This window comes from Hippocampus comes, unplaced genomic scaffold (assembly GCF_001891065.2).
Source record: "Hippocampus comes isolate QL1 unplaced genomic scaffold, H_comes_QL1_v1.1 scaffold63, whole genome shotgun sequence".
Lineage (NCBI taxonomy): Eukaryota > Metazoa > Chordata > Actinopteri > Syngnathiformes > Syngnathidae > Hippocampus > Hippocampus comes.
This window is the reverse complement of record NW_017805987.1, coordinates 715,329-733,462: the sequence shown is the minus strand read 5'-3', so window position 1 is coordinate 733,462 and position 18,134 is coordinate 715,329. Positions and strand designations below refer to the sequence as shown.

The window sequence follows — 18,134 nt, the reverse complement described above, 5'->3', positions numbered from 1 at the left end:
TAATGCCGCGCTGACTGGCAAAACAACAGCAACCCTGCTGTGGCAATGTTTTGACAGTAAATCTAAGCATGAAGTCATGCAAGGTATCGAATGATGTGGGGATCGTATGAATCGATCGGGGGAGCATTACGTGACCTCATTGCGGCTTAATAGTGACATTTACAATGGTTGGATGATCAACGTTGGAGTGACTCAATGGCTCTTTTAAGTTGTTTTTTTTTTGTTTGTTTTAGCTTATTGATATTATTAAAGGCTTTTATGTCCAAATGCGCCGGAGTAATTATGTATTCTTCAAAAGGCAATAACAGCTCATTCTTTTGCATCATTACGCTGTCATTCATTTCCTGGAATCGACTCGTGTTCATCCGATGCGTTTTGGAAGTTGTGTATAAAAAGTTCCACATGGGGCAAAGTGTATTCCACAATGCAATCTTTTTTAATATTTTTATTTATATATATTTTTTGCTCTTCCACATTCAGGCAAAATCAACGCGATGCATCCTGTCAAAAGTTAAACCTTCCAAATAAAACTCATGCATATAATACAGCTTCACCTGAGTGTCTGGAGCCACGTGGTGGCTTATTTGACAGTCAATCTTAATGAACAATCACTCAATAGTTTGAGTTTGAGAAGCTAAGTGCCCCATCGTGGGGGACAATGAAAGTCTGGTGGAAATTGTCATACTGAGGTGCTCTTATTTTGAAGGGCCTGACGCCTTGCCGAGCATACCGGGAGACTTATTGCCTTTGAGTGCTTGACTCTGGAACAGATTTGCTGGATTTATATGACTTCCTATGGCAAGTATGGCTTTGGTTTTTGCACGATTTTAGTCAGACTGGAAGTTTGTTAGCCATTCTGTTTTTTTTTTTTTTTGGGTGGGGGGGCTTACACAGTGTTAAGAAGATAAGCCAGGGATAACAAGACACCGACTGAAATGTCATTTTTCATTGACTCGGCTGTCAATGTGGATTTGTCTGATCTCGAGCCCCCACCCGACCTGTTAAGAGTCAAAAAAGTTGATCTGTCGGCTCAACCGCAGACTATACAGTAAAAGGCAAATGCTTATTGTGGGGGCAAAGTGGAAAAAGGATCCATCGGCATCTGACGCACGGCACTCGCATGCTTCCCGGACTTCCACCCTGCAAATGGCGCTTTAATGGCGTTCCAGTCACGAGCCCTCAACTGCAGCGCTGGGCCGACGGCTCCGGCCGGCGGCTGGGAAACTTCTGTAAGTGCCCTCGCCCGCGACACCAAAATGCCCAGTTGGACCTCCGCATTCAGGATCTCCAATTTAATACCACCTCAAAGCAAACAAGAAGAAAAAAAGCCAGCAAAGCAAGCAAGCCATGTTGCCAAACAACAGATGTTTTTTCCAACAGTAGTTCCCATACTTGGACCGGTTTCATGAAGCGGTTTGTCCTTGTTTAGTCTGTGACCTCACGACAGCGGTCTGTCCGACCGGCATCAGCATCCATCTTGGCTCTTAGCTGTCTCGGCACGTTGCTTTGGTTGGGCCACACTACAGCTGCTTTCAAGCCTTCGCTCTCTAATTAACTGGACTGTTGAAAAAGAGTCTTTTGAGATCTCTCGATGCTGTTCTTACTCAACACGTTTGGGACTTACAGTGCAAGCAGACACAAGTGACAAGAAGCGACTTCATGTCGTGATCTTGACTGCTCGGTTCGCTGCGTACTGTCTAACATGTTGGCGTTTCCCATAATTGCAGTTATGGCAGCTATATAATGACGGTGTCTGTTTTTAACAGTTGGAAGAATTATGAGCCCCGCGTATGTTCCTAATGTCCTATTTTTCGACACCAAATTCAGCCGTTCATGGTTTCAATAAAAAAAATAATAAAAAAGTGTCAGGGTTCGCTTTGGGGGACCGATTGGCACGCCCTCGCCAAAACCCACAACAGATGTTGCACTTTTTGTTCTTTATTGATTGATTGGCAATTGCCTGCCACATGAATACCCAAACGGCTTCGAGACACACGAATCGCGAGGGGAATCCCTGCCTCTTTTAAGTCATTGATCAAAAAAGAAAGGGTGATGATTCAACTACAGTAAATTCCTGCCGCGGCTTTCGCTCCGGCTGAGGTTTTCGAGTGCCCGCAAAAATCACCAGAGTCACTTAAAAATCCATTAACTTTCGGAGATGCACAAAGGACACTCAACCACATGTTTAAAATGGTATCGGTGCACGTTTTTGAGTCTGCCAGGCCATTTTGGTTGCCAGAATGAGACTGCTACCAGTAAAACACGCGCAAAGGTTCAAAAGTTTTTGGGGAAAAAGGTGCAAGAGTCCAAGTTAAAACTGCAACAAAACCATCTTGTCTGTTGTTTCCGGAATGTGGCCCAAAAAAAAAAAAAAAACTTTGATAAATTTTTTGGGGCTTTTGGCGTTGGCGCTATGCTTGGGAATTGGAACATTTGCAGGCTTGTCATGTCACAAGTAGTCATGTTGCAAACTGACTTGTTGAACTCCACCACCACAAATGATGCATAAGAGCACATCAGGCCACTGTGAATAACTTCAAATGGAAAAAAAAAAATAAGCAATGTGTCTCCCAAACATTGCCCCTCATCAAAAATATCACATCGTATCATGTGAGTGTTCACAATCAAATTTATGTTTAGCATACCAGGCAAGCCAAGTAATCCAAACACAGTCCATACAGTACACACTTTACACCGGCTTCCAGTTGGCCGTCCAAATGATTTTAGAATTATGCTACTGGTCTATAAATCACTGAATGGTTTCGATCCTGGATACATTAAAAAAAATGCTAATTGAATATCATCCCAGTAGGACTCATATTATTATACAGCAAAGTGACCGCGGCAACCCGCTTCTTCCTTGACAACAGCGCCGCAATCAATGTTTGTTTACCCTTAAACGAAGTTCAAATGGATGACTAATTATACTTTTGGTGAAAAGCTCGTCGTAGTTAAAAAAAAACAAACAAAAAAAAAAACCCAAAACATCCGCTTGTATCATAGTACTAAATGGGGAAATGAAGTGCATGTCGCAGTGCTTTATCGGCTGCGTATGTAGTCGAAAGCGCTCTTTTGAGAAGATAACCAATGACAACGCAGCTTCAACCTTGGGTTTCAAATCCTTTACTTTCATCGCCAGGATCCCTGAAAAATACCGTATTGGCCTGATTATAAGACGACCCCCTCTTTTTCAAGACTCAAGTTTGAAAAAAGACTTTTTGAACACCAAATACATTTTTATACAGAAAATAATTACAGTACATCTGAAACAAATGATTATAACGATATATTTGACAGAAAAAGCATCGTGAAGTTTACACCATAACTTCTCCTCAGCTGCCGGTTAACCTGGCCGATCTTCGACCCACTTTTCTCACCACATTGTGGCTACGTTTCTCCATTTTCTGTTATCTCTTCTATTATTTTCTTCTCTTTTCTTTCTTACCGCTATTTTTTTATTTTTCTTCTTCGTGCTACTGCTATTTTTATTTTTATTCTTCGCGACAGGGGTTCGCTTTGGCCTGGGGAGTCAAATTCAGCATTCACTTCAATGATATCTGGCGCCATCTAGCGTCCTGAATGGGTATAACGTCTAGACCCCGAATATAAGACGACCCCCACTTTTTCAGTTTTATTTCAATGCAAAAAACACCGTCTTATATTCGGGCCAATGCGGTAATAATAACAGTACAGGACTGTAATGTTGGTGATATGCGCAAACGGTCAATGCCCGGTGTGCAGTTGTGAGTCGGCGACTGTCTCTTATTTTTTTTTTTCCCCGATTGTCCGGTTTAGGCGCGTTTGGCCTCAGCTGCTTTGGTGCGATGATTTACCGTCAAAGGTTGACCCCGGTGTCAGGAAATGAGTTGGCAGGGGAACAATACAGAGGTGGTGTTGTCCTCTGTTGTGACACCCCCCCTCCCCACCCCACCGTTACCGCTGACAACTGTGACCTCACAGGCTTTTATAGGTTGATATACGCGCCTCCTGCGGAGCGTCTCCGAAGAGCACTGGCTCACGTCCTCCCTCCGGGTTGTTTGGATTTGAAAAGCCCTGCCAGCGCACAGCGAGTGTCAACTCTGCCTTGTACTTCCGTGTTGTAAACATCTGGTTGCCTGGATGCCAGGCCTGTTCCCTTTGTGGCGCACCTATATGAAAGAGTGCATGTTCACGAGAGAATTCTTCTGTTTTGATTTGAGGGAAAATTGGGGGTGAATTATTCAGGGGGAGTGATTACGCAAATCTATTCTGGGAGAATGTTGTGCTCAGCAAACACTTGGGGAGATGAAAGGAAATCTCTCTTTTTTTGGGGGGGTGTGGGTGGGATCGCCTGTGGTTTTATAACTTTTGCGTATTCAGGGGATTGTTGACCATCCATTTTATACAGTGCTCGCCCTCATTTGGGAAAGCCGCAGCGTATCCCAGCTGACTTTGGGTGAGAGGCGGAGTCAACCCTCGGCTGGTCACCAGCCAATCACAGAGCAGCTAGACAAACAGCCATCCCCTTCTCACATTCACACCGATGGGCAATTTGGAGTCTTCAATGAACCATGACGGAAAGAAAAAGCGAATTTACGTTGCGTTTGTTTGCCTTTCGTGTAATGTAACACCCGCTTTATATTTGTGCCGCTCCCAGACGAAAATATCTTTTTTGACATGTCTCTCAGGTCTAATGCCAATCCTGTCGGTATAACATCTGCACTCAGTGCAAAGATCCCAAGTGTTCAAGCCCCCCATCTGCAACTAACACCCATGATTGACATAATCCCCAAGTGCAAAAAGAGGCAGCCGATTCAGACCGTCTTCACGGTGGTGGTCTTAACACACCCGCACGCACCCGAGGTGCAGCGAGCCAGAGCCTGTGATGCACGAGACGCTGGCGGTCCTTTGTGTGTGTGTGTGTGTGTGTGTGTGTGTGTGTGTGTGTGTGTGTGTGTGTGTGTGTTAATTAACACCAAAACTCTGGAGAGAATTCAGAAGGGGAGCTCGTTCCCCTCCAGTTTCCTCTGAACGATCACCAGCATTTTGCTCCGTAATTGTTTACATCTGTCTCATTCCAACACAAAAAAAAAAAAAAAAACAGAACAAAAAAAAACTCCAAAACATCTCAAGGTCCCATTGGCTCATTGGATCTTTTGGCAGCAGATGAGAGGGGGCCATGCAAAAAATGTGGCCAAGCGTGGCTCCACTGCACCAGCGGTTCTCTCCTCTTCCTCATCAAGGTCACATGTGATATTGGAATGTTCTGTCGGAGCGGCCCGTTTGCCTCGTCAATATTGTCACGTCGGAACTGATAGACATTGCCGACGCAAACATTCATAGATCGCGACGCGGGGTATCGCATTTGTCACGAAGAGGGGGGGATAAAACAGATTTATTGCCCCCTCGTTTATTGCCTGCTTCCTCTTAAATGTTCGATTGCAACATCGGTTATGAGCAAAGATGGACAGATGATGCAAAGTTGTTCCGTGGGAAAAAAAAAATAGGGGCTCATCTCGTTTCATTTCAACGCGTTCTGAAAATAATCTTCAAAATGTGAATTATGCCGTGTGAATGAATGTGAACCAAAACCATTTTGAAGCAAAATGTGCTGCCATCAGATTGCAATTATGAACGAATGCCATATTATCTGACTATGGATTTTTTTGGGGAACATCCTGTACATATTCCGCAAGCTGCACCTTGAGTCCGATCTGCAACAATTTATTCCTCGGTCCCAATGTGGCCAACTCTCAATATTTTGTTTCATCTTAGTAACAGTTACAAGACTCTTCAATCAAAACAAGCCACGCTGTGCTTTCCGTGCTTATTCAGATGTAAGTGCCTCAGCACTTGAACATGTGTAAGAGCTTTTGAGTGTTTTGTAGTCATTCGGAATTGCATTGTGGCGTCCCACAACAAGAGCTCCGGTGTCAGGCCCCACTTTGGAAAAGCCCCCTTTTTTTTCCTGTCATCTGGGAGTTCGCTTTTATGCCTCTATTTCTCCCACCAAGATGTTTTGGCTAAAAAAACAAAAAAAAACAAACGCTCTTCTAATTTCTGGAGGGTCGCTCCCAGGAGTTGGATAAAAGCGGCGAGCGACGCATCTGGGCATCAAAAAGTGAGCAGAAGCAACATGTGAGGGGATGTGGGAGCGGGGAAGAAGAATGTGGAGGAGTTCCCAACATGTGCCGGCTCCAAACGTTCATAAATCCCGACTTTTCCCTCAGTCGTTTAATTTAAATCACTGTTGTTTTTAGTGGCATGCCATCAGAGGCCATCAAGACGGGAATACTAATTATTTTTCACACCATGTGTTGCTAATTTATATGCTCTGTATTTTTACTTTTTTTTTTTTTTAATACAAACCTATGTCAGAATCATTTCATTTTGAACTCGGCAGAAATATGTCCCCTCTCTGCCATTGGGGAACATGTCAAACATCTTTGCCCCGAGGCTAGCTTGCGGGCTAAAACTGCTTTCGTTTGATTCACTTGTTGATTATAGTTTCATGAGAGTGTGTCACTACCAGTAAAGGACACGCCGTTCAACATTAAATCGAGTTTCATCCTGATCTGATCATTTTTATTTTATTTTTTAAAATCTGTGCGATAATTGTTCCTGTCCGACCACTTTTTGCTTCCTCGACGTTTGACTCAGTGGCAAAGCTGTTACGCCACTTTGCATCAGTTGGGCACGCTGAGACCAGGGATTAAGAGATTAATCCCGCCCCCGATGCCACGCAGACCCCCCAGTGGGGTCGAGCGCCTGTCGGTTGCATATGTCCATGCCCCTCTTCTGCCAGGGCAGTGGGCCAAACTGGGACGCGTTTCTCACTCGGAAAGGTCTCGGCTTCCAAGCGGCCATAATTCCAGCCGACCTCTTGCCGAGCCCCGCCGGGATTCATCCGCTTTCAAAGTGGCGCGGCGCTGTGACATTTCCACGGTGGAACTGTCGTCTGCGGGATTCAGTCATTTCGAGAACTTAAAGCTCCGTGTTGTGGGCTGGGAGCGTGGTTTGGTCATATGGGCTTAAATATAAGTATACGGTTGACTCTAAGTTTGTGCCGTTAACTGCTACTGGCTCTTTTTCGCTCGTACATGTCATTTGACGTGGGAGCTGTTTCTTTTTATTCTTATTATTATTACCGTATTGGCCCGAATATGAGACGGTGTTTTTTGCATTGTAATAAGACTGAAAAAGTGGGGGTCGTCTTATATTCGGGGTCTAGACATTATACTCATTCAGGACGCTAGATGGTGCCAGATATCATTGAAGCGAATGCTGAACTTGACTCCCCAGGCCAAAGTGAACCTCTGTCACGAAGAATAAAAATAAAAATAGCGGTAGCATGAAGAAGAAAAATAAAAAAATAGAGTGAGAAAGAAAAGAGAAGAAAATAATGGAAGAGATAACAGAAAATGTAGAAACGTAGTGACAAACTGGAGAAAAGTGGGTCGAAGATCGGCCAGGTTAACTGGCAGCTAAGGAGAAGTTCCGATGTAATTTACATTTCAAAAACCAGAAGCCATTCATTTATGAATGTGATTGCACTTTAGTTTACATATTTAAATGTTCAGATATTAAGATTTGAATGAGGCAAAATCACATTCTTTTTCTCTCAAATATATTGTTATAATCATTTGTTTCAGATGTACTGTAATTATTTTCTGTATAAAAATTAATTTGGTGTTCAAAAAGTCTTTTTTCAAACTTGTGTTGAAAACGAGGGTGTCGTCTTATAATCAGGGACGTCTTGTATTCGGGCCAATACGGTATTATTTTATTTTTTAAACACACGGATCAGAAGAAAATTTATAACAACCCAATATTACATTCAACTGCCGTCGTAGAATGTATGAGGTTGTATAAAGGCCCAAAAAGCAGCAAGGAATAAATGTTTGACTTTGTGCCATTGAGAGACTTCAACAGTCAGTTCTCCGCGCTTGTCCATCTGCCGCGACTGACAGCTGGCATCCCTAATCATCATCGCAACAATGCTAACAGCGCCTGGCGATATATACTACCTAGCAACCGCTTTATGATTTGGTTTGGTCGCCTCTTCCTTCCTGCTGCCTCGATCAAACAGTAATCCACACCCTTGTTGGATTGCCCATCATCCATCCCATCACGGAGTCATGCGCACGGCAGCCTGCGTACGAGGCACCGATTTTGGATTAATGCCCGGCCGGCATCAATCCCTCGCTCCGTCCGAAAGCCGCAGCAGGATGCGCGCATGTCCGTGGAACCGGTCGCACTCTACGTACGTCTTAGATAAAGCGATGGGGCGCGATAGCAGGACAAAGTGACAGGGGTAAGAGTGACAGATGGCAGCGGAGAGATGGAGGGGGGAGGAAATAGTGTGTGTCACTAGGCTATCGCGCAAAATGGGATGGCGCTGTGTCGACTTTTCAGATTAGCGTGTATTGTTGGATCTGTGTCGGCATGTTAAGCGGCGCAGTGCAAAAACGGCGTCGGCGTGCTTCGGACGTAGAAGCCCCAATCGAGGAATTATCGATTTGTTTTTACTTTGGTCATGAAGTGGTTGTCATCGGTGCGTGCGGTGTTGGCCGGGGGCAGCCGCAGTGCCCCCGTCACTCCGGTAGGCAGCCCCAGCATGCACTCCAAGGAAGACCTGAATGCCAAACAGGTAGGGTGTGAACACAGATGCTGTGACAGAACCTGACCAGCATCTGGTCCAGCTCTGTCTTTTCGTGGACTACGAAAGTCAACGTGTTACTTTATGATTGTGTTTTGGTTTCCTCTCTCTTACTTGCTTTTGCTCTCTTGCCCTGTCTTAGTTATGTTATCCCAAAGTTATATCCAGTCGCAAGCTCAGGTGAGAGAAAAAACAACCCGAGGGTTTTCCAAACATTTCCAAACGCAAAATGCACAAATTTTATGCATTTCTGCTATTATGATTTTTTTTTTTTTTTGAATAGGAACACAAAGTGAAAATGAACCCGATTCAAGCAAGGCAAAAAAATCCCAAGCCCACGTTTGTTTTCCTTGGACCCTCCCGCTTCCCCGTGCCGCACTACTTGTCCTCACGCGCACACTCTAGAGCACAGGTGTCAAAGCTAAGGCCCGGGGGCCAGATCCGGCCCGCCACGTCATTTAATGTGGCCCCCCCACCTCAAAAGAAAATCACGTGTGTCAGCTTGCATGATCCTTGCTAAAATCTGTATCAAAATGTCAAATTGTCATGTATACTAAATGGTGAGATTTTGCAATAATTTTGTTACCATTTACACTCATTTCAACAATAATTGACGATTGTCGTTGACTGATTTCAAAACTAGCATCACATTAAATTTGGTGTGTACAAGTAGTACAACCTTTTTTTTTTCCACTGTTGAGCTTCTGAAGGAAGACGTAACTCCAAAGTGGCCCGTGACAAAAATTAGTTTGACACCCTTGCTGTAGAGCATAAAACGGGAACCTTATGAATGTCGAGAGCGAAACATTGCTCCATTTTGAAAGAGACGGTGGGGTAGGAAAATCTTCCAACTCGATAGATGACGCGTCGCGAAAGACCGATTTCGACACGGCATACCGATTTCAGGTTGTGGAGTATCGTAATCTTTGGAGTCAGTCGCTCATTCCAGTTTTTTTTTTTTTTATGTCCACTTCCAGCCCCCCCAGGTCGACTTCCGCTTGCTTTTTTGGCAAATGCAAACTCTCGTCGTCCGGCGTTTTCATCTTTGGTGGCAGGAGCATGCTCCCCGCCCCCTGCGTGGTCAAAACCAGATCCTGTTTCGAGAAAATGTCACGGATAGTGTAAACTGTACTGTGTTGGGAGTAGTGCGACGGCGATAAAGCTCCTCAAACCGGGGGCTGAACTGCTGTGGGGGGGGGGACAGAAAAATAACTTTGAGCAAGGAAGGGAACGATTTTATGACCAAAACCTCATCTGGAATCCAGCGTGCGCGGATCCTCTCGGTCTTAATATCAAGACAATAGAGCCTGTGTAAAATGGAGTCACTTCATATTTGCGGCAGGAACGTCCGACTTGATGATCGATGAATAGGTTGCGGCCCACTCTCGCGCCTTCTCCCTCAAACCGTCGTTCCCAGACCTGTATCCGAAGACTCTGCGTCTCTAATATCAATCAACCACATAAAACAGACTAATTGAAACCATCCAAATGAAAGTTCTATTGTTTCACGGAGAAAAATGAAACACTCCCGAGTGGGAAAGGAGGACGAACTGGCTTGAGGTGAAAGCACTTGAGCGAGATTCGGGGGGGGAGTGAGGAAACAACAGTTCAACCTTGAGTCGCTCCTTTGATTTTTTTTGGTGTTATCAGGGCACTTGCAGATAAGAAGCAAAGTTCTCCCGACAGCTGCGTGCTGCATAAAAGCCGGGGAAACTTCCGTTTTATCAGAAGGGGGGCGGGGGGGGGGGGGGCCACGACTCGCTTGCCGCTGTCAGCCCTTTTTTTTCAGTCTCCGGGAATCATCCCATCAATGTATAATCACCCGCCTTTATGGGGAGAATAATGACATGGCCGGCGGTGTTCGTTGAACAATCCGTTTCTGGTCCAAAAAATGATGTTAATTTATTGGGAAATGACCACCTGAGCAGTGTGGAATAAAACATTGATTCCTATTTACATAACGGCCCCCTAAGATGAACGAAGCAGAAAAATAAAGTCGACCCAAGAGTTTGTGCGTTTGTAAAAAAGGAAAGCATGGGGTGGGACACACGTTTGTAGCGTGTTCACCATCGTTAGCTCACGTGTACCGTTTTAAAATGCTTCTCTTGGCCCTCTGAATGAAAAAAATATCATAAATATTGTGGGTTTGAAAAAGATAATTTTATGACGCCAATCCTACAACTTTTCTGACGCACCTCGCACATGCTAACTCGATGCTCAATTCTGGACACGGCGGTACTATAAATTCCATCTCTTAAAAAGTGGTCAACGGGGACGTGTTAATTTAATACAGGAGTGTCTCGTTGGAGTGTTTTTTTTCAAAATGATGAAGTGAAAAACCACCCATCTCAACCGAAGGCCAATCGAGTTGCAACTCACAACAGTGATTGACATTTAATCCTTTCATGCACCGATAATGATAACTTGTTACCTGATAGCATGATAAGCTGTCGACTGTGGTAACCGCTAAGCGTTCAACTTTTGCAGCTACAGTAAATTGCTCGCCAAGGTCTTTTTTTTTTTTTTTTCTTAAAACATTCCTGGTTTGAAATAATGCTCAGATAAATCTGTGGTCTGACTTTCTCTATTCTCGCATGTCTTCATTAGAGCAAACGCTCTGGTCTCAATATGTTCTCTTCCCGGCTTAGCCAAAAGCAAAAAAAAAAAAAAGAAGCAATACTTCCAAATGTCATCAAAAGGTGGGAAACTTGCATCGCCCATCTTGTCTGCTCCCTCAAAAGAAGAACGAGTGACATGTATTGTGTTATTTTTGGACTTTCCGGGACATTTAAAAAAAAAAAAAATCGTCTCGACGGTGTGTTAATATCACACCGTGTTCCTGTGAAATTGTGTGTGAGAGCTCCTGCACCCGTACTTGACCAGCATGAGAGCAAATGAGAGAACTTTATGCAGTTCCACACTTTTTTAACCGTCTTAATGTTCAATCATATCTCGGTCCACCACATTCCCTCCTTGTGCTTGCTTTAATTTGCTCCTCGCCTTGAAAAACTTTAGACCTCTCTTTAATTTTTTTTTTACCTGAAACGACCTCAAACTTACCGTATTTTCCACACGAAAAGGTGCACTGGATTTTGAGGCGCACCTTCAATGAATGGCCTATTTTGTAATTTTCCCTCCTTGTGCTTGCTTTAATTTGCTCCTCGCCTTGAAAAACTTTAGACCTCTCTTTAATTTTTATTTATTTTTTTTACCTGAAACGACCTCAAACGTACCGTATTTTCCACACTAAAAGGCGCCCTGGATTTTGAGGCGCACCTTCAATGAATGGCCTATTTTGTCTTTTTTTTCATACATTGGGTGCACCGCGTTATAAGACGCAATTCACAATAAATCCACTAGATGGAGCGACGCAGAAGGAAACACCAACAGAACGATCAGATGTCGGTAAAACGTATTTATTTAGTGCGGAAAATACGGTAGCTAAGGAGGCGTTTACCTGGCATGGGAGAGTAGATCTTTTTTTTTTATGAATACATTAAAATTAAAGTGGATAAGTATTTCTCTATGTTTGCTTATTTCGACTGCAGTTGTTTATTTCTGTCAGCGACTTGAGCAGGCTAAATCCGGCCCAAATATATCTCCAGATGCAAGAAACCAGAATGAAAGTTGAAGTTACAGTGGTAGCGTGTAATTATCGCTGTCAGCTGAAAAATGAAATACAAAAATGCACATAAGAAGAAGAAGAGGCGGACTGGAGTGGGGTGGGGGGGAGTGAAAGGGGGGTGCATCAGTCATAGCTGGACTTGGAATGCTCAACTTTCTCATGCCGCGTTACTTAACCAGCTCACCATTATTTAAACTGGGCACTCTTCAGGCCGGCCAGGATAAACAGCAAAACACAGAGCAGCGCCCCAGCACCATAATCAGAATCACATACAAGTCGGCCAACTGCTTATTACAAGATACTTAGAGCGGAGTGCGCCGCTTGAAGCCAATGAGGAAGAAAAATCGCTTTCAAAGCCTTGACTGGTGCCCTGACAGATGTGCTGTAGTGCAAAAAATCAACTGTCGGCGACTTAAAGGCACCCTTGACCAGTCTGGGGGTAGAATGGTCAGAAATCATCATGACCAAAGTATTAATATCTATACCGTATTTTTCGCACGATAAGGCGCTTTGGAGTATAAGGCGCACCTTCAATGACTGTCCTATTTCAAAATTGTTTTCGTATATAGGGCGCACCACATTATAAGGCACATAGAATAGAAGCGACACTAGTGGCTGCAATTGTGTTATGCAACCATTAGATGGAGCTACACTAAAAGGAATACAATACAATACAATTCAATATAGAGCTTTCACAACCGCTGCAGTTGCAACAAAGCGCTTTACGAAACATTTAAAATAAGAAATCAGAATATTGATCCATACATAAGGCACATCGGATTCGAAGGCGCACTGAGAAACTTGAATGCTTTTAGGTGCGCCTTATACTGCGGAAAATACGGTACTCTGTTTCATCGAAAGAGAAGTCCTACTTAAACCCTTAGTTGGTCTTTTTTTGTCTATTTAACTGTCAACAGTTTTCGTTCTCCTTCGTTTTCACGTGATAGGAAAAAAAACTCCAATTGGTTTTGACTCGTGTCCAAACTGCTATTGATCCCTCAGGGAAGTTGGCCACAAATGGATCGTTTGACCTCTCCGGGAACGACAGTTTTAGTGGTTCTGAACTGATGCTATCAAGTTTTCTTCCCACCAAAGTATGAATTCCAAGCCAAGAATTTGGGGTCAGGGACCTCGCGGGCGCCACAACGTGCACTCCTGCAAAACGCTCAGCTACTCCCCTTTGCACATCAAATGAGATTTCTGCTCGCTTGCCTGAGACGAATGTATTTGCAAAAAGCGAAAACAAAAAGCGCATCATCTTCCTGACGGACAGAAGTATCATTCTCCCCAAAAAAAGGTCACTTGCCTCATTCCCGCTTAGTCAGCGGTAATTACGTTGCTATGAGCCGGAGAACAAACAACGGCATATTTGTGTTTGCATGTGCTAAAAATGCAAATGAAGTGGGAATGGAAGGGGAAAAATGCGACTCCCTAATTTGTTTTGGGCTCATTAGCTCGCATCTTCCACAACACACAGTCCTCATGACTCGATTAGAAATAAATTGTTTATCCCCGTTAGCCACAATGAATGAAGAGTATAATCACCGCTTGACATGCCACGAGATAAATGACATATATGATGACTGCTTTTTTGTTTTTTTTCCTTTCCCATCAGCACAATGCGTCCATATTAATAACTCCAAAAGCCATCCAGTTGAGACTAATCCATTTGCTGCCTGATCGCCACCAAACTGCCCCCATCTGGAATGAAGAGGAAATCGCCAGCATTCGTTTTCTGCTTAATCCCTTTTCATCCACTTGTAATGCAAAATCTAAAATAGCTATTGTCCGTTTGAGAAAAAAAAAATATAGCAACGCTGTAATTTTACACATTTGTTATTCTTTCACCTTACGGGGATAGCGGTCGCTACAGTGGATAGCTAATCATGATATCAGGTTACAGGTTATCATTTTGTGCGTGCGTGTGTGTGTGTGTGTGTGATAGAATGCTAGCTTGGTTTGATACCAATTAGCGCATGGAGAAGTCAGTAGCCAAGGCGGTGGTTTTTCACCCGACGCTAACGTAAAACGGACCTCACGTGTTGGGAGTTTGCCGTAATTCTAGCGCTATTTTGATAAATGACGAGATCAAAATAAAATATGCAGTATGTCTATTACGTTGAAATAATGAGGTGAGAGAGCCGCGAAATTCGACCCGCGAACCTTTTCTAACCTCAAAACAGGATCGGTCACGAAAGAAAGCCGACTGTTCCCTGGATTTGCCTTTTCCCTGGTTTTTTTTTTTTTTTTTTTTTTTTGTGGCTTTTCGTCCCGCTGCTTCGGCGGGTCTGCACTGCAAAAGGTACTCTGGAATGTATTTGATTCGTCTCCACATCCAACAAACTGCGCTACGTTAAAAGTCAAGACGGGGCGCGCTCAGCCCCCCCATTAGATGTGGTGCGCTGCCGGTATGGAGTTACTTGACCACAGGGATAGTCAAATGGAGGACTCGGCGTATCGTGTGACTGTTAAATGTTATCATAACTTGAGCCGTCAATACAGAAGTTAAAATGATGTGACTCGCTGGTGTTGACAGCAAAAGAGTTTCCTTGGAATCACTTACATAAAGATTTCTAATGCCCCGCTGTCCTGTCTTGTCTGCCAAAGTAAGAAGGTGGCTTTGAGTAGTCCAAGCGGTCGGCGCCTGGTAGCAGCAGCTCTCACGTTTCCGTGACACCTGGGCAAGAGAACGCACAGACCCGCTAACACGGACCCGTGAGATTTGGCTTTTTTTTTTTTTTTTTTTCATGTGGGCCCTCAGCTCCGGAGCAACCGACAGTTATTTCAAGTTGTGCTGACACGGGCGACTTTTGAGCGGGCGCCAAAAAGCGGTTTCCGTCTTCAGCGCTTTCAAGTCTTGCAGGGTCGAGCAACAAGTTTGACATGAGATGGACAAAAATATATATATACAGTGAAACTCATCTACAACGAAACCTACATGGGCGAAAATACCCCCTAGTGTGAAAAAATGATGCATTAACACTATTCCCACTCTCCTGCCCCCCCCATACAACGAAAAAAAAACCCTCATACTTATGCACTATTGGAATAAAAATAAAGAGTACACATACATTTGTGTGTGTGTGTGTGTGTGTGTGTGTGTGTGTGTGTGTGTGTGTGTGTGTGTGTGTGTTTACATCTGAGATCAAATTTGCTACAGTGAAAAACCCTGCTGTGAAAAATTTCTTGCTGCAAACATGATTTTGTTGTAGAGGAGTTTCACTGTATATCTAAAATATTGGTTCGCACGTTGATCCACTATTTGGTGTGAATGTATTTGAATTGTAATCTGGGTTTCATTTGTGGAACATGGTGGTTGCTTTTGTGCTCATTATTCTTGATGTGAGCTCGGATAACGGCAGGAATATAAACACCATGAATGTTTTCGCATAACATCGCACTACCCAGATTCCCGTGCCCTCTCCTGGCCATCATCACTCTCCCGATAGCGTGATCAGACACCTATTGAGCGAGGCCATGCCATGACATCATTGCCACATGATTGCCTTTTTCTGCCTGCTGCTGATGCACTCAGCTCAGTGACCATCTCCCCGCCTGCCCCGCCGCCATTTCCCCACAGTTATGTGTCCCCCGACGTCAGCCTCTAATACTTTCCGATGACCATAATGAGTAGATGAGCTCGGCTCCAGACCCATTGAGGCATTTGGTAGCCTGAGCTGATCACATTAGGCCGTTTCGCTCACTTCTTCCAGCCTCATCAGCACCATAGGTTGGGAATAACAGAGCATCCTCACCGTATTTTCCACACTATAAGGCCTAAAAGCATTCAATTTTCTCAAAAGCCGACAGTGCGCCTTATAATCCGATGCGCCTTATATATGGATCAATATTCAGATTTCTTGGACGTAGTATTTTAAATGTTCTGTAAAGGGCTTTGTTGCAGCTGCAGCAGTTGTGAAGGCTCGACATAAATAAAGCTGTATTGTATTGTATTCCCTTTAACGTAGCTCCATCCAATGGATTCATAACGCAACAGCAGACATTGTACCTTCATTGCGCCTTATAATGCGGTGCGCCCTATATATGAAAACCGTTTTAAAATAGGCCATTCGATGAAGGCGCGCCTTATACTCCAAAGCCCCTTATAGAAAATACGGTAACCCGGCATCTGTTTTGTTACCGCACTCCCAAACGGCTTTAGAATTGTCATATACCGCACGTATATTTGTGACGTTTTTCCGGCCTTCTGTGTGTTGTTTTGCAGTAGCTCAGTCAAACGAATGCCTCCATCTCCCCTCAGCAGAATCCGGAGGGGAGTTTGTTTATGAAATTAACATTCCTGGCCCACGATATAGAGGCACACCGCTTTCGCTATCATCCGTGTTTGTGGCAATTTCACAGTCCACCAGTCAAGCGCAGGTCTCGCCAGCGGGTTGGACTCGATGTTGATGGCCTTTGCTTCTACGCTTCAAAGTGGTGGATGTCATTTTTTTTTTTTTGGGATGGGGGTTTTTGGCCTTTACTTGCAACAATGCATCTACTTGTTGAAGGAGAGGCAAACTTTGGTGTTCCAGCCAACTTCGACGACTCAAAACTCTGCTTTATAAGGAGTCAGAGAAACAACGGTCTGGCTTTTGTTTATGTCTGCCTTAAAACGCGCAATACAACGAAATTTTTCTCCCTGATTTATGGAAAGAGCTCACTCCTTCTCCTTTGTTGATTCTCCACAATTCCTGGTTTCTTTCCATGACAGCGTCGGTTGTCATTAGACAGCCATTAAAGGTCATGATCTGGTAAGAAACCTCGCTCATAGCAGCGTGTACAAAACAAAATGCTCAGCCATATTGATAAGGCCTTCAGAATGTATAATATCTCTGCAGGCATGCGCACCGTACGTAAATATTTTCTCTGCTGTGATATTAATCGCGGTCACTAAAGCACCTGATTTTTATTTGCTGGCAACCATTTTCACTTTGTGGGGAAGTTTTGGCTTTTAGCGAATCTTTCAGAATCCCGTGATGAATATGAAAAGACCATCCAACGGCCAAAAATTTTCATATGGCTCGCTTTTCATGCTGGAGTTCTGTTGCAGGACGGTTTTGGCAGTGCTTCGCCTGGTTCTCCTGCATTTTTTTATTTTATTTTTCTTTTTTTTAAATGGATCATGAAAATTTTATTAGGTCTAGTCGTATTATACAGTGGTCGCCGATTTTGGACGGCTTGATTCTTGCGCAATTGAATTTAAAAATTCTTTCCAAATTGTTGGACCGGATTCAAAGTTTCAACTGAGTCTATAAAGTTTTAATTGAGTCCACCGAGGACTGCATCGAAGGGAGTACATGACGAGACTATGCTACCAAAGGGCACTCTCTTACTTACACACACTAAGTCATGAAAAGTCACAAGAGTCGCGTAGCACTTCCATTATGGCGCTTTCACTCGCCTGCGAGCCATCGCGCAGCAATTTTCACCGCTGAGTTATGTGTCATTTACAGTTGGAGCTCTTATGTGCCGTACTCGGCAGCGCAATGCCGCTCGCATGCCTGCAGCAAATGGAAAGTGCGTCCACCTCAGTCACACACGCACACACACACACACACACACTCCTCAGAATGTCAGTTGGTCCAAACACAGTCGTGTGAGGGGTGACGAGGGGAGAGTCGCGGGGTGCTTATAACCGATTTCTCCAGGCCTTTTATAGCCCTGCGCCCACGCGCCAGTGCCCACCCACTGTCGCTGAAGTGTCAGCAGGCAACATCCCAAACAATGGCCCCCGTCGGACCCTTGAAAGCCAGATTAACTCCCCTGACCCCGAGTGTTTGGGACTTGGCACGCTCGTGGCAGTCTGCCTGGGCACCGCACACGAGCAGAAGACCTTAATTGGACAATGCGCGAGCGGCGCCGGGGGGG

General features: G+C 44.3%; 1 protein-coding gene across 3 annotated transcripts in view; it reads left to right on the top strand.

The window, feature by feature from the left end:
• Positions 1-18,134, top strand: part of nav3 (neuron navigator 3) — a 231,640-nt gene that overhangs the window by 73,595 nt on the left and 139,911 nt on the right. Inside the window, exon 1 of one of the 3 annotated variants that reach the window (XM_019891773.1) lies at positions 8,406-8,629. The exons of the other annotated variants lie outside the window; for them this stretch is intronic. Coding sequence (XP_019747332.1) covers positions 8,516-8,629 — 114 coding nt within the window. The 5' untranslated portion in view covers positions 8,406-8,515. Of the gene's footprint in view, positions 1-8,405; positions 8,630-18,134 lie in introns of those variants that run through there. 3 annotated transcript variants of the gene reach the window in all.